At 34.0% G+C, this 26528-nt stretch overlaps 2 protein-coding genes across 3 annotated transcripts in view; both read left to right on the top strand.

The window, feature by feature from the left end:
• LOC116111186 (E3 ubiquitin-protein ligase SINA-like 10) overlaps positions 1–7676 on the top strand; it is a 50090-nt gene extending 42414 nt beyond the window's left edge. For both annotated transcript variants that reach the window (XR_004125026.1, XM_031397380.1), the window contains exon 2: positions 7482–7676. Coding sequence is in view for 1 of the 2 variants with exons in the window: in XM_031397380.1 (XP_031253240.1) it covers positions 7482–7571 (90 nt within the window). In the remaining variant the exon portion in view is untranslated. The remainder of the gene's footprint in view (positions 1–7481) is intronic.
• LOC116111185 (peptidyl-tRNA hydrolase ICT1, mitochondrial-like) lies at positions 1410–4214 on the top strand. The gene is made up of 7 exons (XM_031397379.1): positions 1410–1755; positions 1835–1894; positions 1990–2072; positions 3061–3125; positions 3218–3251; positions 3546–3616; positions 4079–4214. The coding sequence occupies exons 1-7, from the start codon at positions 1473–1475 to the stop codon at positions 4167–4169; spliced, it is 687 nt and encodes a 228-aa protein (XP_031253239.1). The 5' UTR covers positions 1410–1472; the 3' UTR covers positions 4170–4214.
• Positions 7677–26528: the final 18852 nt, after the last annotated feature.

Genomic DNA, 26528 nt, shown 5'->3' with positions numbered 1-26528 from the left:
TATGCACATTATTTGCTTGATGAAATGCCTAAGTGAAAACATGTTACCAACTATCCTGTCACAGCCAGACTTTCTAGTATTTTTGGGCATCTTACGGATTGAACTGGGTTTAGACCAAAACATAAACGTTATAGCCCTGTCTCTAAGCTTTAAAACGAGACAAAAATTGTAGCAATCTGATGTGTATAACTAAAGTTTGCCTTCTTGAGTGTGAGCTGTGCAGAATGACTATCTTGATGCAACTTGCATTTGTGCATTTCATGAGTGCATTAATGAGCATGAATCATCCATATGCATTAATTATGCATTAGAGAAAGATATAAAAAGAGTAGAGAACTTTGAGTGTGAGCTTTATTAAGAAAAAGAGAGAAAAAGAATAGAGTAGGTTGTGCGATGGAAAACCCTGAGTAATAGGTAGAGTATTCTCGCATGTACGCCGCATTGAGAGAGCGGCATGAGTATGAGAGAGAGAAGTGGTGTAGCCGTGAGAGTGCATGTGGATGAGGGCTATACCCGAGAGTATCCGAAGAGAGATTAATACTCACATGGCCAAGGGTTCCGAATCCATGCATAACCGAGTCCGATCGACTAGAACGTAGAATCACGGAGAGCGGGAGCGAGTCCGGCCGTGCCCCCGGTAAGATGGGCCTGACTTACTAAAGAGAGTTAGTAGAAAAGAGTTCTAAGAAGAGAAACAAAGAGAGAGAAACAGAAAGAGAAAACAGAGAGAAGTATAAAGAGAGAGTAAATGAGAATTGTAAGGAAAGACTTAGAGAGAGAGAGTTACAGATAGATGACTAGAGGTTTACTTACTGAGCATTATTCGTGCTCACCCCGTTGTCTTTATATTTTTTTGCAGGATTTAGGTGAGGACACGGTCGGATACGTCGGCACGCGGAGGATGCTACACTGTCTACATAGTTTTTGATAGTTTTTGTTTATGATACTAATTTTGTATAAAGAATGTATATGTTATATAAAAAAAAAATTTGGGCTCACTATTATGTTATTATACATGTATTTTATTATGTATATTTTTATGAGTATTTGAGTAGGAAATAGTTATTACACACGCCGGCCCTAGTGGTGGAAGATGATAGACTGGTGGGAGAGATCTGATTTAGGGGAAGGAATGAGATTTCAATTTAGGTTTCATTTCAATTTTAGGAGGCTGATTTGGGAGGGAATAGATTCACAGAAAGATGATGAATCAATTTTTTTTACCTTTAATTCTTTTATTTTTGGGATTGGTTGACGTGGTAATTAACTGATGTATATGAGATGATATCTGCCACCTAGCATCAAGTCAATTAGTATGGTATTAGTAAGGAGATAGTAAGGCTAACATTACTTTTTGTAGATTTAATGGAGCATGTAGTATAATTTTTCAAATTAACAGCAACCACCAATAACATCTGGCTGTGTTTTATTAGGGTTTTCATTTCACTTGAAAAGGGTGTAAAAAAAAAAAAATGACAATTAGAAGCAAAACAAACACGATCTTTAAAGAAATGCTTCATCATCGACCATTATCCTCCTCCGTTTTCATATCACCGATCCGTTTCACTTTACCTGGCTTAGACCGTTTAAGTATCCAACGTTCAGTCAGCTTTGGCGGTGTTCGTTGCGCCGCCTCTGATTCTGGCTCCGACAAGAAGGTATCAGCTCGGCTGTCTCAAGTTCAGCAACTATTGCAAGAAGCCGAGGAGCGAGCCAGCTCTGCTGGCAATGACCCCATCCCTAAAATTACGCTAGGTACTTGAAATTTAATTATCATTTTCGTTTAAGAGAGACAAGTCATCATTAAACTTAACCCAATCAGCATTGCTTGCAGATCATGTGACTGTTAGCTTTGCTCGAAGTGGTGGGCCTGGAGGTCAAAATGTGAACAAAGGTATGCTGCTCTCTACTTCTATTTTGTGTTTTAATTTTTCACAAATTTGGTTTTCGCATCTCTTAATAGGTATGTGACTGTAATTGATTTTACAGTGAACACTAAGGTGGACATGCGTTTCAATGTTAAAAATGCGTACTGGCTGAGTGACAGGGTCAGACAGAGGATTATGCAAATGGTTTGTTTTTTTATCATTTCTTATTGTATGTTTGAAAGTCATTGTTGCATGAATATAAAAATTAATCAAGATAGGAATAGGGGATAAGAGTTCTATTATATTGGATTATAGGGTTCTGAGCTCTAGTTTCAGATCAGTCAGTTTTGTGAGATTTTTAACTTTAATATAATAGAGAAAAAAGAAAAAAAAAGGAAGCGAGAGTAGGGCCTTCTTTATATCACCTAGGATTTCTTGAGGCGATTCTGATTATTTTTAGAATCCAAAGATTCTATAATGACTAAAATTTAATATTTTTCTGTATGATGAAATTGTGAATGTTAAAAAAGTGCCAAAAGCTGAGAATAGATAGTTTTAGAATGCATAATTCCCAGTTCAGTGAATGGCTCTAAAACTGGTAAAAATAAATAGTTTCAAGATTAATGTCTAGTAAAATTATGGATTCTAGACATGGGAGGTATGGATTTTATCAGCTATGAACTGAATGACAGTATTTCCCCTTTCCTAGCCATAAATACAAGAGAGATTATAAATTATCAGAGAGATCTTAGGTGACTTTTCTGAAAATATGTGACTGTTGTGTTATTAAGTTAGCTTTCGTGCTCCTTTCAGTTGAAAATCATTTAATTGTTTTCAGTTAGATTATTGTAAATGTTCAGTATATTTTGATTGAATAAATTGTTTAGTCATCTTGTGATATCATGAATGGCACCCTCAAACTCCTGTGGCTTACATCAAGCAAACATTCTCACACCTCTTTGTAATTTGTCAAGAGGTGCAATAACCCCAAGAATAATCCTTGCTGTCTATGTGCATGTGTGAGTGAATGTGTAAATGTGTGTATGGGTGGGTGGGTGTCTACAAAATGGATGGCCTCATTTTGAATTTCATTTAACTCTTATGTTTGTGACTACTTTTCTAGAAATTGGTCATGGTAGCCATTTGCTTGTCTTTATTCAGGTTCTCAAATGGTTGTTTTGTATGTGAACAGGAGAAAAATCGAATAAACAAGGATGGTGAAATTGTAATTTCTTCAACAAAGACTAGAACACAGAAGTTAGCTTCTGTTCCTCTTCTTCTTTTTTCTGCTGTCCATTTTGCTTATATGTTGTGAAAGCAAATAGTTTGATTGTACCATTCTTCTTCAGGGGTAACGTTGAAGATGCCTTGGGGAAACTACAGGTACCTTAGTACTGTAGTTGCTTGTTGCATCACTTTGTTTCTGCAATGATAAGTCGCTGTCATATTTTTTCCATAAACTAAACTAGAGCTCTAAATATTATAAACTGCCCTTGATGATCTTATGCTGATGATTTAGACAAGATTTTATCTGCATGTTTGTCTGGTACATTAAAGAATTGACCATAATTGACATTCATTACATTAATCTTAAAGTAGATGTTTCACCACTGTGTGTGATGCTTTTAATTTTTTTTGTAACTGTGACCTTTTACCTCTTATGAATTCACTAAACAGGCAATCATTGATGCGGCCTCTTACGTCCCACCACCTCCTTCTGAAGAGCAGAAGAAGAAAATTGCTAAGTTGTAAGTGCTGAAACAACCTATGTTGTATAATATGATTTGAATTATTTTGATTCTATGCTGGTCTTCATTTGAATTATTTTGATTCTATGTAGTTTAGAGGTGAAATTTGAATTTTCTGTTTGCACTTCTACTGGCACTCTTAACAAAAGTAGCAAGTTAAACATAAACAGTTTCAAGTCTTTCGGTTTTTTTTTTTTTTTTTTCAATCAAATTATCACTTAAATGATATGATTATAACTATAATTACTACTATCAATCAAAGGACATATAAGCAAATTTCAAACATGGAAATTCTTTTTTAGATATCATCAATTATAAAACAAACTCCCTATATGCCTTCTTAAAACTATTGAGTATTTGGTGTAACTAAACTCTATAAAGTGTTAAGTAAATAAACCCTCCATTAGTGTTCTTGAATTTTGAAGGGCTATGTATTGACCTATTGTCTTTTATGTTTTAAAGGGCTGCAATCGGGGAGCAGAAACGCCTTAAAAGTAAAAAGACCCTTTCAGATAAGAAGGCATTTCGAAGAAGTCGGGACAGTTGGGACTGATTTTCTGTACATTAAGGTTTCAGTTTTTGAATTGTTATATTCGTAGTGGCCATCCTTGCCCTACAATTCAGAGGGCCTCGGGAAAGTATGGACTACTGGAGAGTAGTAGCAGTGCTTTTGGCCATGTTTCTTAGTCAAAATTATTAGATATCTTCTTGATGTAAAATTACAACATTATACTTTCATTAAGCAAGCACTTGGTGTATGTATTGGGTTGGACCAATTTCTTGGGATTGTATTATGGTTTGGATAATACAAATTCGACAAAATAATTAGATTCAAATTTCATAATTATATAATAATTCATTTAAATAAATATGTGTGTGTATATATATTATAAACCAAGTAAAGAAAAAATTTCAGATTTGTAAGTTATTTGTTAACTTATGATTCTATTGTGGTTACATTAGCCGTGATATGAGCACCTTATTTTTATTCTTGCAAAGTCATTTTTGTTTCATTTTCAATGTGACGACTCTTTGTCAAAGTGATCACTTCATTTTATCTTGTTTTCCATTATATCGTTTCAATTAATTCTGTTTTCCATTATATCGTGTGGGCACTTCCGAATCTTAGTAGTCACGTAGATATTTTTGCACAACAGGTATTGCATTCTGTTTTTAATTGAACTAATTTTGTTCTCTTTTGAGATATTATTTGTGGTCTATGTACACATGTCATTATATAAACAACAATGCTACAGACACCGAGATTTTTACACCGAAATCTTGTACCAGCCTACGTGTCCCGTGACTCACACCATTCAACACATTTGACGTTATTAAATTTTTTTTTAGTGAACGGCCGTTCACCAAATATGGACGGCCGTTCACTTACATGGACTCCCGTCCATATTATATGGATAAAAGTCCATTTACTACGGACGGACATCCCTATTTAAAGGACGCTTGTCCATCAGTAAATGGAATAAAAAATATAAAAAAAAAATTAGGGACGGCCGTCCATAAATATTGGACAAACGTTCATATGTTAATGAACGCCTGTCCATAAACAATCGTTTTTAAAAATTAAGAAACATTTAAGGACGATCGTTCATCAGTTATGGACGACCGTCCCTTAATTTTGGACGGGCGCTCGCAAATAAGGGACGCCCGTCCATAATGTAAATATAAAAATTTTAAAAAAACCTAGGATGTCCGTCCATAAATTGTGGACGGGCATCCCTAATGTGTGGACGAACGTCCGTAAGGAATGGACGTCGGTCCATAAATTGTGGACGGGCATCCCTTAAGTATGGACGAGCGTCCGTAAGTAATGGACACCCGTCCTTAATGAATGGACGCCTGTTCATTATGTAAGGACGGCCGTCCGTCAGTAATGGACGCCCATCCATAAGGAATGGACGGGCGTCCGTACTGTAATTAAAAAACGTATTAGGTTAAAAAAATTTGGGGGAAGTGTTTAAAATTAAAACAAATCAACCGCGGTCTTCTTCTTCTTCTTCTTCCATCTGCGCTCTGGTTCTTCGTCATCCTCATCTCATATGCGCTTTGGTTTTTCGTCTTCCTCATCTCATCTGCGCTGTTGTTCTTGGTCTTCCTCATCTGCGCTCTTCTTCTTCGTCTTCCTCATCTGTGCTCTTCTTTTTCGTCTTCCTCATCTGCCATTGGTAATTAGACACTTTCCTTTTTCAATATATATATATATATTTTTTTTTATGTTGGATGAATGTGTTGGATTCTACATTTGTGTTGAATGGCATTGAGTTGATAAAGAGAAATCCAGTCAATTTGGTGGGACTGGTTTGTGTGATTGACAAATAGAAGTGTTCTGTTTCGAGTGTTTTTGGCTTGGAAAAAGCTAACATTTTTGTTGGTTGGGAGCAAGTCATTTTTATGATTCTTACAAGCCTTTCCAAGTTTGTGAACAATTGTTTCTCTGGCTTCTTTTCAAACATTTTGGCTGCAAAATTTTAACAGGTTGACTCGAAAATTTGTGAACAATTGTTGCCATTGCATCAACTTGTTGTCCACTTAAGAGGATATCAAGTTTCACCAAATCAGATTCTTGGTATCTGTTAACAACATCGCTCAGTATGTGTCAAAGAGAAGTAAAACCATCAAAGCATCTAAAATCACTGCCTTCTGAAGAAATGAGAAATTATCTTAATGATGAATCACATTGAGACATGACTCCAAATATGAGGAAAGTCTGTTGGGAGGCTTCATACAAAATCAATTTTATCAAGTGGCATGAGATAGGCTGTCCAAGGGTGTGAATTTCTAAGTAGTCAGTAAAACTCCCAGTAGGTCCAGTAGTAATAAAAAAAGTTACAACTCCCTCCAAACATTAGAAATCGAACTGGAATATCACATCCTCTGGCTGGTGCCATTCTTTATGATTCAAATTGTGCTTGTGGGTGCACATATGCGAATGTATGTGTGTGCATGAGAGAGATATAGTGAGAAACTTACTCTGAGTCCTCATAATCAAATGATGCATAACAAGCGTCCATTAACAAGACAACCAGTTGATGCAATGGCAAACTTTTGCAGCCAAAATGTTTGAAAAGAAGCCAAAGAAACTAGGGTCAATAGTCAAACTCACCAAACCACACCACTCACCATGCCCTTTCTAGGGCTAACCAAAACCCTCCAATAATTGTACACATTGCTGATACATCTAGGTTCGTCTACCCGGATTCAGGACTCTATTATTACTCTTTTTCTTCCCACTTTACTGGCTCAATTACCAATATAGCTTCACAAAAAAATCTCTATCTTTTGAAACACATTAATCTCATTTTCTTTTCTTTCTGGAGGGGGTCTTTTGAATCTAATCTAGCTTTGATATTATAATACTATAATGTATATGGTCTAACAAAAACTAGCACCTTTTTTGTAACAATTACTGAAACTAAGGGACCCTGCATCCCAGAACCCAAAGTGAAAGAGAAATAAAGGTTTGAAAAAAAAAAGATAAAAGAAAGAAAAGGTCTTTAAACTAATACATCTCTTTACCTTGTGGTTATTACTTTGGAGTTTTCATGTTTCTCTCTTCTGTGATGGAACCTGCTTGTGTTTGTTATTTTGTCCTTTGTTGAAATGGAATATGCAAAGAATAAAGATTTTGCTTTAAAACCATTGGGTTTGCAATAAACAAAATATGCTGCCATTTTGATTAATTTCTCTTTCGATTGTCTACAATGTGATTGATTTTGATAGTATGCTGTTAAAGTGGGATACATGGTTATGTTGTTTGTGCTTTAAAGTTTATGGTTGTAATATTGGTTTAATGTCATATATGTTTTGTCATATAAAATGAATTACTTATGGATATGTTTTTTTCCAGGAAGTTGCTGGTTTTAGAAGAAAGCAGAAAATGGTAAGAGCAAAAAACACAACCACTCAGGGTGGAGGCACATCGTCAGCTGGAGTCTAATTTCGAGACGTGCAACATAAAAAGCAATACAAAGAGATGACGAAAAGAGATATTTGTCTTGGAAGAAGTTCGGATTTAGGATTTATAACTAGTTTGGGATTAGGTGATGAGATTAATGGTTGGATCCGTAATTTGAAATGGGACAAGTTGGTGAGTATTAGATATGATGGATATAAGCATTTGATTTACGAGTTTTTTAGTAGTTTGGAAGTTGTGGAGACAAGTACTGATGATTTACCGCCGTATACAATGTTTTTTATATCAAAGAATCAGAATTGTGTAGTGAGGCCACAAGACTTAGCAAACTGGATAGGGATTGATTTTGAAGGTTTGGATAACGTACCCAGAACGTGGGATTCCAAACAAGCTTGGACGGATGTTTCTGGAATAGGGGTTTATCATCCACATAGGTATAAATCTACAAAGTTAAAGAATCCTGCCATGAGAGTTTTTCACAGATTTCTGACATTCACATTTAATTGCAAGAAAGAGACAAATGAAAATGTGATAGTGAAGGATTTATTGTTGATGGAAGCAACAATAATAGGAAAGCAGGTAAATTCAACAAAGTTATTGATTAAGAAGTTGGGTGAGATTAAAGCAGAAAAACGTGGCATTTATTGGGGGATGGTTGTTACGCTAATATGTGAGAAGTTGGGTTTTGAGATCAGCCCTTCAGATGAAGCCAATAAGATAACATTTTCTACAAATAATTTGTTGGGGATGTCACATTGTCTAAAATGGGTTTGATTAAAAAGGATGTGTTAGGAGAATGGTTGCTGATTAGGGATGAAATGGAGGAAGAGGCAACGGTTCAGGAAGGTGTCCCTATTCCAGAAGGGGAAAATGAAGGACAAGTCTATGTGCGCAAAAGAAGAATAAAAAGTATTGAACCTGGATCTTCTCAGAATGTAGAAGAAATGTCTTCTCATACCTTAGACGAAATAGTAAGCAGAATTGATCGGATCGAAAGGTTTCAAGAAAAGAGTTTTTTACGTATTTAGAGGAAAATGCAGGAACAACAAGATCAGTTGCAAAGTGATTTCAACTTGTTCGCATCAAGAATAGAAGAAACGGTTGACATCCTTGGGGAACGCATGACAGAACTATCCAACATGATGAAGAAATTGTCACCAGCCTCGTCCTCCTCTAGTCAGCCTCCACCCCCCACACTAGGATGAAGAACTACTAAACAACCTCCACCTTCTCAACATCTTTGGGGAGCGGACTATGAATGTTAATTGTAATTATATGTAGTTCAAATACTAAATTGTATGTACACAAATATGTTAATTAATAAAGTTTGATTTCACAATATGTTCTCAATTACCTGAACTTCTCCAATATCATATGAATGTTAATTCTCAGTATAAATGTTATGTGCGAAGATTGTATTTGCCACAGTATCATATCATTAATTATTGTTCAATACATATCTGAATGCTCATGTATATGTAATACTAAACATACCAAAAGACATAGCAAAATTAAAATCTGAAATGAAATGTAGAATAATATATACTGAAATGTGACGATAATATATACTGAAAACATTCAGAATAAGAATAATATATACATTTACGTTATTATTATGAATTCAGCACCCTACAACCAACAGTCTACTCTTACCCAACCAGCAACAAAAATAATAAAACAAAACAACTGATTCAGCATATAGCTCAACTACATTCGTCAGAAATTGATCACAACGTGAATAATTTCTACCGAATACAAATGTATATGCTTCAACCGGTTAACGATATCAAATCTCTCCCAACGAAACATGTTCATTAGGGGTGAGCACGGGTAGCGGGTAGAACCGGAAACGGGGGTAAGAACCGGAACCGGAACCGGAACCTACCCAGAACTTGCACTGTGCAGGTAGGTTCCGGTTCCAATTTTTTAGAACCACTACTGTGCTGTTCCATTTCCGGTTCTTGCATGTGGAGGAACCGGAACCTGTAAAAAGGGTACCCTGTTTGGAACCTGTAGGGGGTACCCGGTTTGGAACCTGTTTTGGAACCTATTTGGAACCTGTTTTGGAACATGTTTTTGGAACCTGTTTAGAACCTATTTTGGAACATGGACTATAATAAAATATTTGTGAAATGTAAATAATGGGGGAGTTTCTATTATTTTACATATAAAAAAATTTAAAATAGAAAAAGTTAAATTTTTAGAATAACCTAATTAAATAAATATACGAATACAATTATACTTATTACATATAAATTACACCATATTAAAATCTTTAATATATTATAATACATTAATATTAAAGTTTTGATCAATTAAGTGAATAATTGGAATTATGATCTAATTAAAAGTGTTTTACATTTTTAATGTTATTAAAAGAATTTTGAATAAAATAGTACATTTGATTGAGTAATAATATATTTAGTTATTTACTTCAATTATCAAGTTCTAAGTATATATATAATAATTAGAATTAATTAATTATATATGATAAATTGATAAACATTAATAAATATAATTACTAGTTAATATCATATTTAATCAATTATAACACATTATAGTTAAATGATTACTTAATTAATTATAATTTTATAACATTCTTAATTGATTTATAGTATAATTAATTATAGCATTACATTAATTGATTACTACTTAATTAATTGACTTATAAGTTATAACATAATAAATAGTTAATTAATTGACTTATAATTATAAATTTAATTAATTATAGCATTACGTTATAGTTATAGTATAATTACTTAATCAATTATAACATTTATTATAAAACTTAGTACAACTTATTAAATGATTAAAATTTTAATTAATATAATATTACATTAAAAATTTATAGTATGATTACTTAATAGTTAATTCACTATAACATTACATTATAGTATGATTAATAAATTATATATCGTTACATATTAAATAAATACTTAATTAATATGTCATATTTAAATATTAGTAACTACTAATTACTACATAAACATTAGCATAATACTAATTAAATGATAAGAAATTTAATTAATTATAACATACCTTATAACATTTCATTTAAACATTAATTAAGCATTATTATAGTTAAATAATTACTCAATAAATTATAATATTATTAATTACATTATATATTATGATCACTTACTTAATATAGCATTATATAGTTAAATGATTACATAATTACTTAATTAGTTATGAATTTATAACATACATTATAAACATTAGTAATTTCTAATTTACTATATATTACATTACTTAATTAAACGATTAAAAATTAATTAATTTAGCATTACCTTATATATTTATAATAATGATACTTAATCAATTATAACATTCCATTATAAACATTAGTATATTAATCAAAAGATTTGAAATTTAATTAATTATAATATTAAATTATAGATTTATAGTATGATTACTTAATTCATTATAACATTACATTATACTATTATAGTATGATCAATAATTATATAACATTACATAATTAAATGATTACTAATTGATTATGAGTTATGATATTATGTTTTAAACATTAGTAATTACTAATTTACTACATAAACATTAGCACAATACTTAATTAAATGATAAGAAATTAATTAATTATACAATTATCTTATAAACATTTCATTATAAACATTAATTAAGCATTACATTATAGTAAATAATACTCAATTAATTATAATATTATTAATTACTTATATATTATAATCACTACTTAATTAAGATTACATAGTTAATGATTACATAATTACTTAATTAGTTATGAATTTATAACATTACATTATAAACATTAGTAATTTCTATTTACTATATTATTACATTACTTAATTAGACGATTAAAAATTTAATTAATTATAACATTACCTTATATATTTATAATATGATATTATCAATTATAAAATTCATTATAATTTAGTATATCAATCAATAATTTGAAATTTAATTAATTATAATATAAATTTTAGATTTTAATATGATTACTTAATTCATTATAAACTAACATATACTATTATAGTATGATTATATAATTAATATAACATACATAATTAAATGATTACTTAATGATTATGAGTTATGATATTATGTTTTAAACATTAGTAATTACTAATTTACTACATAAACATTAGCACAATATTTAATTAAATGATAAGAAATTTAATAATTATAACATTACCTTATAAACATTCATATAAACATTAATTAAGCATTACATATAATTAAATAATTACTCAAATAAATTATATATTATTATATTACAATATTATTATTATAATTACTTACTAATTATAGCATTACATAGTTAAATAATTACATAATCATAATTAGTTATGAATTTATAAACATTACATTATAAACATTAGTAATTACTAATTTATATATTATTCATTACTTAATTAAACGATTAAAAATTTAATTAATTAACATTATCTTATATTTATAATATGATTACTTAATCAATTAAACATTCCATTATAACATTAGTATATTAATCAAATGATTTGAAATATAATTAATTATAATATTAAATTATAGATTTATAGTATGAACTTAATTCATTATAACACATATACTATTATAGTAGATCATATAATTAATATAACATTAAATAATTAAAGATTACTTAATTGATATGACATATATTAAACATAGAATTTATATTTACACAATACTTAATCAAATTATTATAATTTTATTAATTATAACATTACATTATAAATTTATGGTAGATTATTAATTAATATAACATTCTATTATAAACAATATTACAATACTTAATTAAATGATTAACAATTTAATTAATTATAATATTACATTATAATTAAATAGTATATTACTTAATTAATTATAACATTACAATTTACATTGTGTATGATCACTTAATTAATTAAACATTACAATTTACATTGTAGTATGATCACTTATCTAATTATAACATTACTAGTTTCTAATATTAAATTTACTAAATTATATTTGGTATATTATAAATACCCAATTGACCAATTATAACATTAAATTAATAAATTTATAAATATTAATAATTTATTTTATGTGAATTGTGATGAATAATTGTTTGTGTTTTGGTTTTGATTGACGAATTTTATGTGAATTGTGATGAATTGATTGAATTCAAGTGTTGCTTAGAGATTACAGGTTAGGAGTTACATTAGACACAAATGAATGAATAATGAAAATTTGTTAGGGGTGTATTTGTAAACTTATAAGTTGTTTTTGTTACTTTTTAAACTAATAGGGGGGTAATTGATTTTTTATAGGGTACCTTGGAAAGGAACCAGAACCTACATTTTAGGTTCCGGTTCCTTGAATTGAAGAACCTGTACTGTGCGGTTCCGGTTCCAGTTCCTTTTTTTGAGAACCTGCACTGTGCGGTTCCGGTTCCGGTTCCCTCGAAAAATGCAGGGTACCCGGAACCGCTCACCCCTAAATTGTTCATCATTTACATCCTCCTGTCCAGTACATAAATTACTATTTACTGCGAGATTCTGAAGCGGACCAGTGGACAAATGTCAATGTTTAATAACCACAATTTAGCACATGTTATAGAAAACTTAAGGTTTTTACAATTATACAACATACATAACACAAACCTGAGTAGCAATAATATCATTTGACAACACTTGAGTTCTTGGTACACTTTCAGCAATGTTGTCTTGCTCTGCTGATGATTCTTTCCCTATAAAGTAGCATACCACATTAATAATCAAGTCAATATTATTATAAACTTCAAATAAGTAAATAATGTTAAAAAAAAAAATATATCATGTCAGAATAGGTGTATAACTCATACCAAGTCTTTGTTTTCGCAATTTTTTATTTTTAGCCCTACGTACAATTTCGTCAACCTTCGATTGCTTTCTTTTGCATGGAGGACGACCTTTGCTGCGAGCTACTCGTGGACTACTAATTAGACTATTCCTCTCTTTCGAAGGATTGTCCCCCTCTTTACTACCAAACCCTCCCTCATTTTCCTTCTGCTCCAACTTATTTCTCACTCCAGTCATCAATTCCATCAACATGTTACAGTCTTCCTCATTGTTTGATGCCATATCAGCTAATGTCAGCTTTAGATTAGACAACTTCTCAAAACGCCGTCCTTCAACGTTTGTGCTCCACCTATTATAACTTACCTTAATTTTCGTATGACATCTTTTTATGTTTTTCCTCCAACGCCATAGAATGTACTTATCTGGAATGTGTGAAACCTTTTTATGAATCAACACAATAATGGCATGTCTGCATAAAATCCCTTTGAACTCAAACAAATGACAATTGCAACGAATATCACATGAACTTTCTTCAAAGTATACCAGAAAGGGAACACGTCGATTACTATCTCCAAACCAAACATCTTCTAAAACTTGATGCTCCTCATACGAATCGGACTTTTTTAGAAAAGATAATTCACAATAAATCTTCCCCACAATCTCTTCTTGAAACTCTTTAAATTTAACAGTTGTGTATGCATTTTGAAATTGTTTCTCAATGGGGTAATTAGTTATGCACGATATCCAAGACTTGAAAGATCTAAAATCAGCCTCGCTTTCCTTTTCCACTTTGTCTCGCAATGCATTATCATATTGTTCCACAAATTATTTCAATGTTGTTTTGGAATTTACATATCCATCGAAAAATGCATGCATACTTTCACTACGTTGGGTAGTAGGCATACTTGCCCAGAAAGTATCTCTAAGAAATGCAAGCACCCAACATACTCATTCTTTATACAATCCAGATAACCAATCATTCTCATGAAGGTTATACACATCAATGAATTTGTTCTACCGTTCTTTGAACTCTTCACGTGTCAACGAATCATACACAATATTTTGTAACGTAAACTTTATAGTTTCATATTCGTTATACCCTCTTAACTTCTCAGGCATTTTCTTTATTATATGCCACAAACACCACCTATGTCTTGTACCGGGGAAAACAATCTCAATTGCATTTTGCATGGCCTTATCTTGATCAATGATAATTCCATTAGGAGCAACATCCATGCATTCAAGCCAAGAACGAAATAGCCATACAAATGTCTCTGTGTCCTCACGTGAAATTAACCCACAACCTAACAATGTCGAATGTCCATGATGATCAACCCCTACAAAAGCAGCAAATGGAATATCATACTTGTTCGTCAGATACGTTGTGTCGAAGGTCACAACATCACCGAAATCTTTATATGCGGCCTTACATCTAGCATCAACTCATAGCATATTCTTTAATCGACTTTCTTCATCTACATCAATCATGTACCAGAAATTTGAATTATATGATAGCCTTACTGTTAGAGTAGATGCCCTAGAGCCAATTAATTATTGTAGAATTGACTCTTTGTAATAATGTTCATTAATCAATAATAAAATGCATTTTATTCTATATCTCGTAAATCATTTTTATTGTAATATGTATTGATATATGTCCTTAGAATGGTAGAACCGTGACGAGGGTATCAAGTGTTTCAAATCTTGATAGTGAGAACCCTATGAGCACATATGGTGGCCATTCTAGAAATGTCCATAGCCCCAGTATTATTTTGAAGTAAGGGCACAGATAATACGGTAAGGCTATCATAGTGTTGAACGACCCTGTTGAAAGGCAGTGACCGATCTCACTTGTCAAGGTTGTTTGGTGACAGCCTAGTGCAACACATGGGTACTTGCTGTAGGCAAATACACCGCAGCAAGTTCACTGGACTGACCCACTAGAGAATTCCATATGGATGGTAACCCCAGTGTCTATGGAACAAATCCTCTAACGAATGGTGGTGCATGTGATCCTTAGACTACAGATCACTAGAGCGCCTTGTGCACCGATTGGTGCAGTTTGACACTAGCCTAACACAGTTCTTTTCAGAGCTGTCAATATAGTAATGATTAGCTGCATCAAGGAGTGTATCAAGACTATGGTGGATAGACAGAGGATTCATCACTCCCGGGTATGGGAGAAGTTATCTCACGGTGCAATTCAGTAAATGACAATGACACTAAAACTGTGGCCACGGTGGGATTGAGTTGTTGCTCTATCCAGTTTATAATATAGGTCATTGGTCTAGTAACTGAATACATAATATCGAGAGTAACCGGAGGTTGACACTATTTCTATGTCTTCGTCTTGTCGAGATATCGGATGATGAAAGGATCGAATTGTACGATAACCATATCGTTGACAGGTAGCTACTTTGCTGAATCCGAATATATCGGGTGGCCATGATGCCTTACTAGGGGCCAATCTTGGTCTGTGTATAGTGAGACGATTAATTGGTGTTAATCACGATACTATACACTGCCGGTATGATGAGGAGTCTATGGGTCACACACATAGAAGATAATTTAAGAGCCAAGAAGTTAGAAGGGTGTTTTCGTCTTTTTGGGTGAAAGGGTATTTTGGTAATTTTACTATGCAATTAAATTTGCTGAGGTCGTAGCCTTTATTTAATTTGTTAGAAAAATTAAATAAGTGAATTACGTTTAAATATGTGTTCGCATATATTTAAATAAATTATCATTATTGTTAAATGTTAGTATATATATATATTAATTGATTTTTAATTGAGAAAATGATGAATTAAAATAATCTAATTGGGAGTATTTGGAAACAAGGGGTGTTTGGGTTGGAGCCCAAGCCTATTCCATATGCGAATAGGGCAATTAAACTTGACTATTTAAACAAAAGTTTAATTAAGAAACAAGTTAAGAAATTCATTTCAAGAAAGAAAACACATAGCCCTTTTTCACTCTCACACGCCAGTTTTGGGTTTTGATTGAAAATCAAAATATTCTTAATTCTTCTTCTTTGTTTTTTAAGACAAAAGAGGATCTAGCAAATCCCTCTTTAGTTCCTTGCAATTATCTTCATGTGGACTACGTCAGTTCGATCCTACACTTGGGTCGGTAGCAAAATACGTTTAGAGACAACTTGGAGGAGCCTCCAAACGTGCATATGATTTCTTAAACTTGAACTGATTTTTCTGCAGATTTAATATATATTGTATAAACTATAAATTTGTACCCGAATCTTGGTTCTAAGGAATGATCCATGTTGTTTATGTTTTTTTTTTTTCTGCTGCGTAAATGGGTCGTTTACTAACACTTACCATATTATTTGTGCCCTTACTTTAGAATAACACTGGGGCTACAGAAGTTTCTAGAATGGCCACCTTATGTGCTCATAGGATTCTTACTATCAAGATTTAAAACACTTGATACCCTCGTCATGGTTCTACCATTCTAAGGACATATATCAATACATACAATGATGATTTATGCGATATAATATAAAATGCCTTTTATTGATTAATGAACATTATTACAAAGAGTCAATTCTACAATAATTGATTGGCTCTAAGGCATCTACTCTAACAATCTCCCACTTGCACTATAGCCAATCATTCATGTATTTAATACCAAATGATCTCAAGTGCCTTTCATGCTTCTACTGCGATAGAAGCTTTGTCAATGGATCTGTGAGATTATCGTCAGTATGCACTTTACTGATCTGCCCATATTTCCTTTCAACTATCTCTCTAATGAGATGGAAACGTCTGAGTATGTGTCTGGACTTCTGATGAGACCGTGGTTCCCTTGCTTGAGCTAGTGCTCCATTTTTGTCATAGATGTCTATTGCATCGACAATCGTGGAAACAACATCAAGTTCGGTGACGAACTTCTTCATACAGACTGCCTCCTTGGCCGCATATGATAATTCAATATACTCAGCCTCCACTGTAGAGTCCGCTATGGATCTTTGCTTAGAGCTCTTCTAGCTCAATGCACCCCCGTTGAGAAAAAATACAAACCCTGATTGTGATCGATAATCATCTTTGTCCGTTTGGAAACTAGCATCATTGTATCCTCTTACAGTGAGCTCATCTTCCCCTCCATAAACCAAGAACATATCTTTAGTCCTCTTCAGGTACTTAAGAATATTCTTGACAATCATCCATTGACGCTACCTGGATTCGATTGATATCTACTACAAGTGCTTAAACACATGAGACATCAATCTAATTACATAGCATGGCATACATGATGGATTCAATTGCTGATGCATATGGGAACCTCTTCATCCTATCTCTCTCATCTTGTGTTCTATGACATAATTCCTTAGATAGATAAACACCATGTGACATCAGAAGAAATCCCTTCTAGGATTTTCCCATTCTGACTCTTTTCAGTACTTTGTCAATATATGCACTCTGACTTAGGCCAAGCAACCTACGCGATCTATCACGATAGATCTTTATTCTAAGGATGTAGGCTGCTTCCCCTAAGTCCTTCATGGAGAAGCACTTGGATAACCAAGTCTTTATCGACTGCAAGTTTAGTATATCATTCCCGATCAGAAATATGTCATCGACATACAACACTAGGAATGCCACTGCGCTCCCACTCACTTTCTTGTAAACATGGGGCTCATCTTCGTTCTTGATAAAACCGAATTCTTTTACGACTTCATCAAAACGAATGTTCTAGCTCCTTGAAACTTGCTTGAGTCCATATATGGATCTCTGCAACTTGCATACCCTATCAGCTTGCCTATCAAGAACAAAACCATCGGGTTGTGTCATATACACATCCTCTTCAAGGTTTTCGTTCAGGAAAGCTGTTTTGACATCCATTTGCCAAATCTCATAGTCATGATATGCAGCAATCGCAAGTATAATCCGAATGGATTTAATCATGGCAACAGGCGAAAAGGTTTCTTCACAGTCAACATCATGAATTTGTTTGAAACCTTTGGCAACCAGTCGTGCCTTATAAGTATGCACTTTGCCATCCATGTCAGTCTTCTTCTTAAAGACCTATTTATACCCTATGGGTTTTACCCCTTCAGGTAGTTCCACCAGAGACCATACTTGGTTCTAGTACATGGAGTCCATCTCAAATTTCATGGCTTCAAGCCATTTAACGAAATCTGGATCTGATATAGCGTCTTCGTAGGTTCTGGGTTCATCGTCTTGGTAGACTAGTACGTCACCATGTTGAGTCATGAGATAACCGTATCTCTCGAGCTCATGGCATACTCTCCCAGATCTACGTAACTCTTGTGCTACCTGAGGTGGTTCACTTTAATCCACAAGTTGTGGAGTAACCTCCTCATAATGTTCAACCACCTCCTGTGGCACATCATCTCGTCCTTCGTCTAGTATATTTTGTGGTTCTAGAATTTCATTGACTTCTACTTTTCTTCCACTAGTACTTCTTAGAAAAATTTCCTTTTCTAGGAAGATACCAGAACGAGCAACAAAAATTTTGCGCTCTTCTGAGTGGTAGAAATAGTATCCTTTAGTCTCCTTTGGATATCCCACAAATATACATTTACAAGATTTTGGGCCCAGCTTGTTTGTAGTCAATTTCTTAACATAAGTTTCACAACCCCAAATCCTTAGATAAAACAAGTTGGGCTTTCGCCCATTCCATAGTTCAAATGGAGTCTTATCTATAGACTTTGATAGCACACGGTTCAAAACGTGAGTCGCAGTCTCTAGGGCATAACCCCAGAATGATGCAAGTAGATCACTAAAACTCATCATGGACCTAACCATATCAAGTAAGGTCATATTCCTCCTTTCAGACACTCCATTGTGTTGGGGTGTATACGGAGGGGTGAGTTGTGATACTATCCCATATTCCTTCAAGTATTCAAAAAACCCTGAGCTTAAGTATTCACCTCCTCGATCCGACCTAAGAGCTTTAATACTTTTGCCCAATATATTTTGTATTTCATTCCTGAATTCCTTGAATTTATCAAAGGCTTCCGATTTATGTCTCATAAGGTAGACATAACCATATCTACTGAAATCATCAGTAAATGTGATGAAGTATGAATATCCACCTCTGGCCTCAATTGTTAGTGGACCACATACATCATTACAGATGATGCCTAACAGCTCAATAGCCCTTTCACCTTGTCCTGTGAAAGGAGACTTGGTCATCTTGCCTAACAGGCATGACTTGCATACCTCAAATGACTGAAAGTCAAAAGGGTCCAAAACTCCATCCCTTTAAAGTTTTGCAATGCGAGTCTTATTAACATGACCCAATCTACAGTGCTAGAGGTATGTTTGGTTTTGATCGCTATGTTTAGCTTTCTTGGTTTCAACATTGAGAATATCTTTATTGTTTAAATCAATAACATATAATCCATTATATAACCTTGCAATTCCAAATAGAATATCATTCAAACTAAAGGACAACAATCCATTAGATATCTCAAAATGATAACCTATATTATCCAAAGTGGATACTGAAATAATATTTCTAGAAATAGAAGGTACGTGATAACAATTATGTAGTTCCAACAACAAGTCCGTAGGCAAAGATAAATAGTAAGTCCTTATAGCCAATGCAGCCACATTTGCTCCATTTCCAACTCGTAGGTCTACCTCTCCCTTGGCGAGCACTATACTCTGCCTTAGTCCCTGCACATCAATACAAATGTGAGTACCACATCCTGTGTCAATGACCCAAGATTTTAAGGGAGAGAAGTTAATCTCAATCATAAACATACCTGAAGTGGTAGCATCTGACTTCTTCTTGCTTGCAAGGAAAGCCTTGTAGCGTTTCCTCCAGTGGCCAGGCTTGCCACAAAAGAAGTAGAGTACTTTACCCTTCCCTATGCCACTCTCAGGCCCAAGAACAACCTGTCTTTTGGGCTTGGGCTTAGGTTTGGCCTTGGCCTTACCCTTATCGTTACCCTTTCCTTTACCAATAGCAACCAGTAAAACAGGCTTGGACTTATTTAAGTCCTTCTCTGCAGTCCTCAGTATGTTTAAAAGCTTCAACATGGTTTTCACCATCGTGTTCATATTGAAGTTCATTATGAACGGTGCATAAGAGTCAGGCAAGGATTGCAGAATCAAATCCATTTGTAATTCTACATCCAACTCAAATCCCAAAGTCTCAAGCCTCTCTATGTGCTCTATCATCTTGAGCACATGAGGACCAACTTGGGCTCCCTCAGTCAGACGACTCCTAAACAGTGCTTTCTACACCTTGTACCTCTCATGTCGAGCATTTCCTTCAAAAAGCTCCTTAAAGTGTAGAATAATGGCAGCAGCGTCCATATTCTCATGCTACTTTTGCAGTACTAGTGTCATCGATGCTAACATCAAGCATTGAACTCCATCAGCATCATCAAGGAACTTTTGATAAGTGTCCTTTACTTCCTGAGTGGCATTAGGATCAGGCTTAGCCATGTATGGCTTTTCAAGGATATACAATTTCTTTTCTGACTTGAGTATAATTCAAAGATTACGATACCAGTCTGAGAAATTGGATCCATCCAACCTGTTTTCTTTCTCGATTATCGGTTGCAGGTTCATTATGCTCATTTTGGTGAATCTACAATTGCTAAAAAGATAAAGTCATTATAAAGTTCATTATTATTTAATATGGTCTTTTATTAAATGATGCTCCCACTACTTTACTCAAGTCAATAGCCCTCACTATTAACTCAGGAAAGCCCGTTGACTTTCCTAGTGGACTGAGATCCCATCCGGCCCATTTCAAACCTTCACTTTGGCAAACAAGCTAAAATGAGTTGATTAGGTAGGCCAACAACTTAATCCGCACCAGTTGATAGCTCATACTATCAACCTCAAATGTGAAGAAGCCAACAAGCCTATCACACAATCCAATGGCTTCAACCATTGTCCTCAAGTGTGATAATCAGTATCAATAGAGTGGACACTACATGCCATCACGTACACACAATATGTGTACTTCTCTACTATGCCTATGACGCGTTTTTCAACCTTCGCTTTGGAAAACAAGCAAAACCTTCATTTTAAGTCGACCCATCACCATTAAGGAAAACTCTAATGCATTTTAACCTCCCACTGGTAGAAGTATACCCTTCGCTTTGACGAACAAGGTTTCGACGAACAGTGGTTTGATTAAAACCATAGTGATGGAAGGCTTATGTGACTTAATATCCTTTAATTGAGGGTTTGTTATTTAATGTCTCACTAGATTATTATCTTTGTTAGAATGACATTGTTTGGCATGTTATTGAACATTCAACCTTAGCATGCATTCTAAACAAAATATTAAAACGTGCCAGTACATAGCCCAACTAAAAACCAATTTCCTCGAGCCTAGAGGAATCGGTAGGTCACCTAGGGGTCTTGTAATAAAATCTTGAGTCTTTAAGTATGGTCTTCTTTTCCTTGATCCGTCTTCAAGTACATTACAAAAATATCATTCTAAATTTACAGTGAGAATAATTCTACAAAATTTTCTACATTAATAAATTTAGAAACCTCGATTTACATTCGAGGGGAATGAGATGAGAAGAGAATGTACATCGAGAATAGGGGAAAGGCAGGACACGCAGGCCTTATTTAATAAATTACAACCATACATACCCAAAAATTTTAAAACATTCACCATAGGTCTAAGGCTCATGTACCGGGCACCATGCAATATACAAACTAAAGTACATGGCATACATTTAAAAAACAATCAATTTTTGAATTGGGTGGGTTAATTATTAATTACCCCCTGACAATTTACATATCTACATTTGGTCCAAAAGTTTTGAAACTTTATAATCTGGCCCTTGCGCACTCGAAAGTGAGCTTTCTGTGGCAATGGGTTATCAATCAAATACATGTAATCAACCATACACATAAAAAACTGTAAAATTTGGTACCCTAAGCTCTGATACCATTGTTAGGACACGATCAAACATGGCAGCGGAAAAACAAAAACATTTACAACATGGATCGTTCCTTAGAACCAAGATCAGGGTACAAATTTACAGTTTATATATTAAATAAGAATCTGCAGATTTTAGTTTATCGTTTAAGAAATCATACGCACGTTTGGAGGCTCCTCCAACATGTCTCTGAACGTATTTGACTACCGACCCAAGTGTAGGATCGAACCGATGTAGTCCACACGAAGATAACCTCAAGGAACTAGAGAGGGATTTGCTAGATCCTCTTTAGCCTTTAAGAACCAAAAACAAATCAAAGTGCATTTGATTTTTAGCAAAAAGCAAAACTGGCGTGAGAGAATCTTAAAGGGGCTGGAACTTTAGTTTAATATTATTGAAATGAATCATTATTTATTTCACAAAGTGTGCACTTATATAGCGCACACTTTAACCTATTCCATCATGGAATGGGCTTGGGCTCCAATCCAACACCCCTTGTATCCAAACATCCATTTTAAGATATTTTAATTTTAATTTATCATTATCTCAATTAAATTCAATTAATATATATATATATATATACACATTAACATTTAACAATACTGATAATTTATTTAAATATATGCGAACACATATTTAAATGTAATCTCACTTATTTAATTTTAACATCAAATTAAATAAAGGCTACAACCTTAGCTGTTAGAGTAGATGCCCTAGAGCCAATCAATTATTATAGAATTGACTCTTTGTAATAATGTTCATTAATCAATAAAAGACATTTTATTCTATATCGCGTAAATCATTATTATTGTAATATGTATTGATATATGTCCTTAGAATGGTAGAATCGTGACGAGGGTATCAAGTATTTCAAATCTTGATAGTGAGAACCCCATGAGTACAAATGGTGGCCATTCTAGAAACATCCATAGCCCCAGTATTATTCTGAAGTAAGGGCACAGATAATACTGTAAGGCTATCATAGTGTTGAACAACCCTGTCGAAAGGTAGTGACTAATCTCACTTATCAAGGTTGTTTGGTGACAACCTGGTGCAACACGTGTGTGCTTGCTGTAGGCGGATATACCACAGCAAGTTCACTGGACTGACCCACCAGAGGATTCCATATGGATGGTAACCTCAGTGTCTATGGAACAAATCCTCTAACGAATGGTGGTGCATGTGATCCTTAGACTTGAGATCACCGGAGCGCCTTGTGCACCGATTGGTACAGTTTGACACTAGCCTAACGCAGTTCTATTCAGAGCTGTCAGTACGGTGGTGATTGGCTATATCAAGGAGTGTATCAAGACTATGGTGGATTGACAAAGGATTCATCACTCCCGGGTACGGGAGAAGTTATCTCACGGCGCAATTCAGTATATGGCAATGACACTAAAACTGTGGCCACAGTGGGATTGAGTTGTTGCTCTATCCAGATTATAATACGGGTCATTGGTCCAGAAACTGAATATATAATATCGAGAGTAACCGAAGGTTGACACTATTTCTATGCCTTCGTCTCGTCGAGATAACGTATGATGAAAGGATCGAATTGTACGGTAACCATATCGTTGACAGGTAGCTACTTTGCTGAATCCGAATCTATCGGGTGGCCATGATGCCTTGCTAGGGGCCAATCTTGGTCTGTGTATTAGTGAGACGATTAATTGGTGTTAATCGCGATACTATACACTACCGGTATGATGAGGAGCCTATGGGTCACACACATAGAAGATAATTTAAGAGCCAAGAAGAAAGAAGGGCGTTTTCGTCTTTTTAGGCGAAAGGGTATTTTGGTAATTTCACAGTGCAATTAAATTTGCTGAGGTCGTAGCCTTTATTTAATTTGTTAGAAAAATTAAATAAGTGAAATTACGTTTAAATGTGTGTTCGCACATATTTAATTAAATCATCATTATTGTTAAATGTTAATTAAATATTAATTGATTTTAATTAAGATAATGATGAATTAAATTAAAATATCTAATTGGGAGTGTTTGGCAACATGGGGTGTTTGGGTTGGAGCCCAAGCCCATTCCATGTGGGAATAGGGCAACTAAGTTTGCCTATAAAAGGAAAGGTGTTTGTGTGATTTGTTAATAATTAATTTTGCCCTTTTGAAAGAAAAACACACACACAACCAAAGCTCTCCCACGCCACTTTCACTGCTTGATTGAAAATCAAATATTTCTTTTCTTCTTGATTTCTCCTTGGTTCCTTGTGATTATCTTCGTGTGGATTTCGTGGGTTCGATCTTACACTTGGATAGGTAGCAAACACGTTCAGAGACAATATTGGTGGAGCCTCCAACGTGGGTATGAATCTAAACTTTAGATTTATTTTTTTCAAATTCTTGATGTAATATATAAACTGTAATTTTCTGTGCCCTGATTTTGGGTTATAAGGAACGATCCATGGTTGTAAAAATTTTGTTTTTCGCTGCACAACCGGGTCGTTTCCTAACAGTGGTATCAGAGCCTAAGGTACTAGATTTTACAGTTTTTATGAATGGTTGATTATATGTGTTTGTTGATAACATGCTGCCTTGATGAATCTGCCATGAAAACCTTGTTTTTGTTAAATCTGCAAAATCTGTAAATCTACTGTTGATTGAATGATTCAAATGATAAAATGGTTTAATAATGTGTTGATGGATGTTATATTGGTTGGTTGATATCCTGGTTGAACGTATGTGCGTTCGATTTGATTTGGATTCGTGATATTACACAAAAACTATAAAAAAACGCGAACTGTACGATTTGGGGATTTCCAGGTCTCGCCGCGGCAAAGTTCTCTCTGGAAATTTTCGCCGCAGCGAAGTCTGTAGCTTTTCCCAATTTCTGTTTTTCACGAAGGGACTGAACTGCAGTTTTTTTTAAGAACCTATAAAGCCAATAATCATTCTTCACATTTAAGAGGGTAATTAATAAATAACCCACCCAATTCAAAAATTGATTGTTTTTGAAATGTATGCTATGTACTTGTTTGTATATTGCATGGTGCCCGGTACATGAGCTTTAGACCTAAGGGTAAATGTTTTAAATTATTTTGGGTATGTATGGTTGTAATATTTTAAATAGGGCCTTTGTGTCCTGCCTTCTCTCCTCTTCTCAATATACATTCTTTTCTCATCTTATTCCCCTCGAATGTAAATCGAGGTTTCTAAATTTGTTGATGTAAAATTAGTTTTAGATTAATTTTATAATAAATTTAGAATGATGCTTTTGTAATGTACTTGAAGACGGATCAAGGAAGAGACGATCATACTTTAAGACTCAAGTTTTTATTATAGGACCCCTAGGTGACCCATATCATTGACAGGTAGCTACTATGCTGAATCCGAATCTATCGGGTGGCCATGATGCCTTACTAGGGGCCAATCTTGGTCTGTGTATTAGTGAGACGATTAATTGGTGTTAATCACGATCCTATACACTACCGGTATGATGAGGAGCCTATTGGTAACACACATAAAAGATATTTTAAGAGCCAAGAAGAAAGAAGGATGTTTTTGTCTTTTTGGGCGAAAGAGTATTTTGATAATTTCACAGTGCAATTAAATTTGCTGGAGTCATAGCCTTTATTTAATTTGTTAAAAAAATTAAATAAGTGAAATTACGTTTAAATGTATGTTCACATATATTTAATTAAATCATCATTATTGTTAAATGTTAATTAAATATTAATTGATTTTAATTGAGATAATGATGAATTAAATTAAAATATCTAATTGAGAGTGTTTGGCAACATGGGGTGTTTGGGTTGGAGCCCAAGCCCATTCCATGTGGGAATAGGGCAACTAAGTTTGCCTATAAAAGGAAAGGTGTTTGTGTGATTTGTTAATAATTAATTTTGCCCTTTTGAAAGAAAAACACACACACAACAAAAGCCCTCCCACGCCACTTTCACTGCTTGATTGAAAATCAAATATTGATTTTCTTCTTGATTTCTTAAGGCCAAGGAGGATCTAGCAAATCCCTCATTGGTTCCTTGTGATTATCTTCATGTGGACTTCGTGGGTTCGATCCTACACTTGGATCGGTAGCAAACACGTTTAGAGACAATATTGGTGGAGCCTCCAACGTGGGTATGAATCTAAACTTTAGATTTATTTTCAGCAGATTCTTGATGTAATATATAAACTATAATTTTCTGTGCCCTAATTTTGGGTTCTAAGGAACGATCCATGGTTGTAAAAATTTTGTTTTCCGCTGCGCAATCGGGTCGTTTCCTAACATTAGCAAATTTAATTGTACTGTAAAATTACCAAAATACCCTTTCGCCTAAAAAGATGAAAAC

Source organism: Pistacia vera, unplaced genomic scaffold (genome assembly GCF_008641045.1).
Source record: "Pistacia vera cultivar Batoury unplaced genomic scaffold, PisVer_v2 Contig63, whole genome shotgun sequence".
Taxonomy (NCBI): Eukaryota; Viridiplantae; Streptophyta; class Magnoliopsida; order Sapindales; family Anacardiaceae; genus Pistacia; species Pistacia vera.
Note: the sequence above shows the minus strand (reverse complement) of the source record. Positions and strands in the feature narration are given on the sequence as shown.

Coding starts and splice junctions, on each gene's coding strand:
- LOC116111185 (XM_031397379.1), top strand. CDS start 1,473: ATGACAATTAGAAGCAAAACAAACACGATCTTTAAAGAAATGCTTCAT. Junction 1,895..1,989: donor AGGTCAAAATGTGAACAAAG/GTATGCTGCTCT, acceptor TTGATTTTACAG/TGAACACTAAGGTGGACATG. Junction 2,073..3,060: donor GACAGAGGATTATGCAAATG/GTTTGTTTTTTT, acceptor GTATGTGAACAG/GAGAAAAATCGAATAAACAA.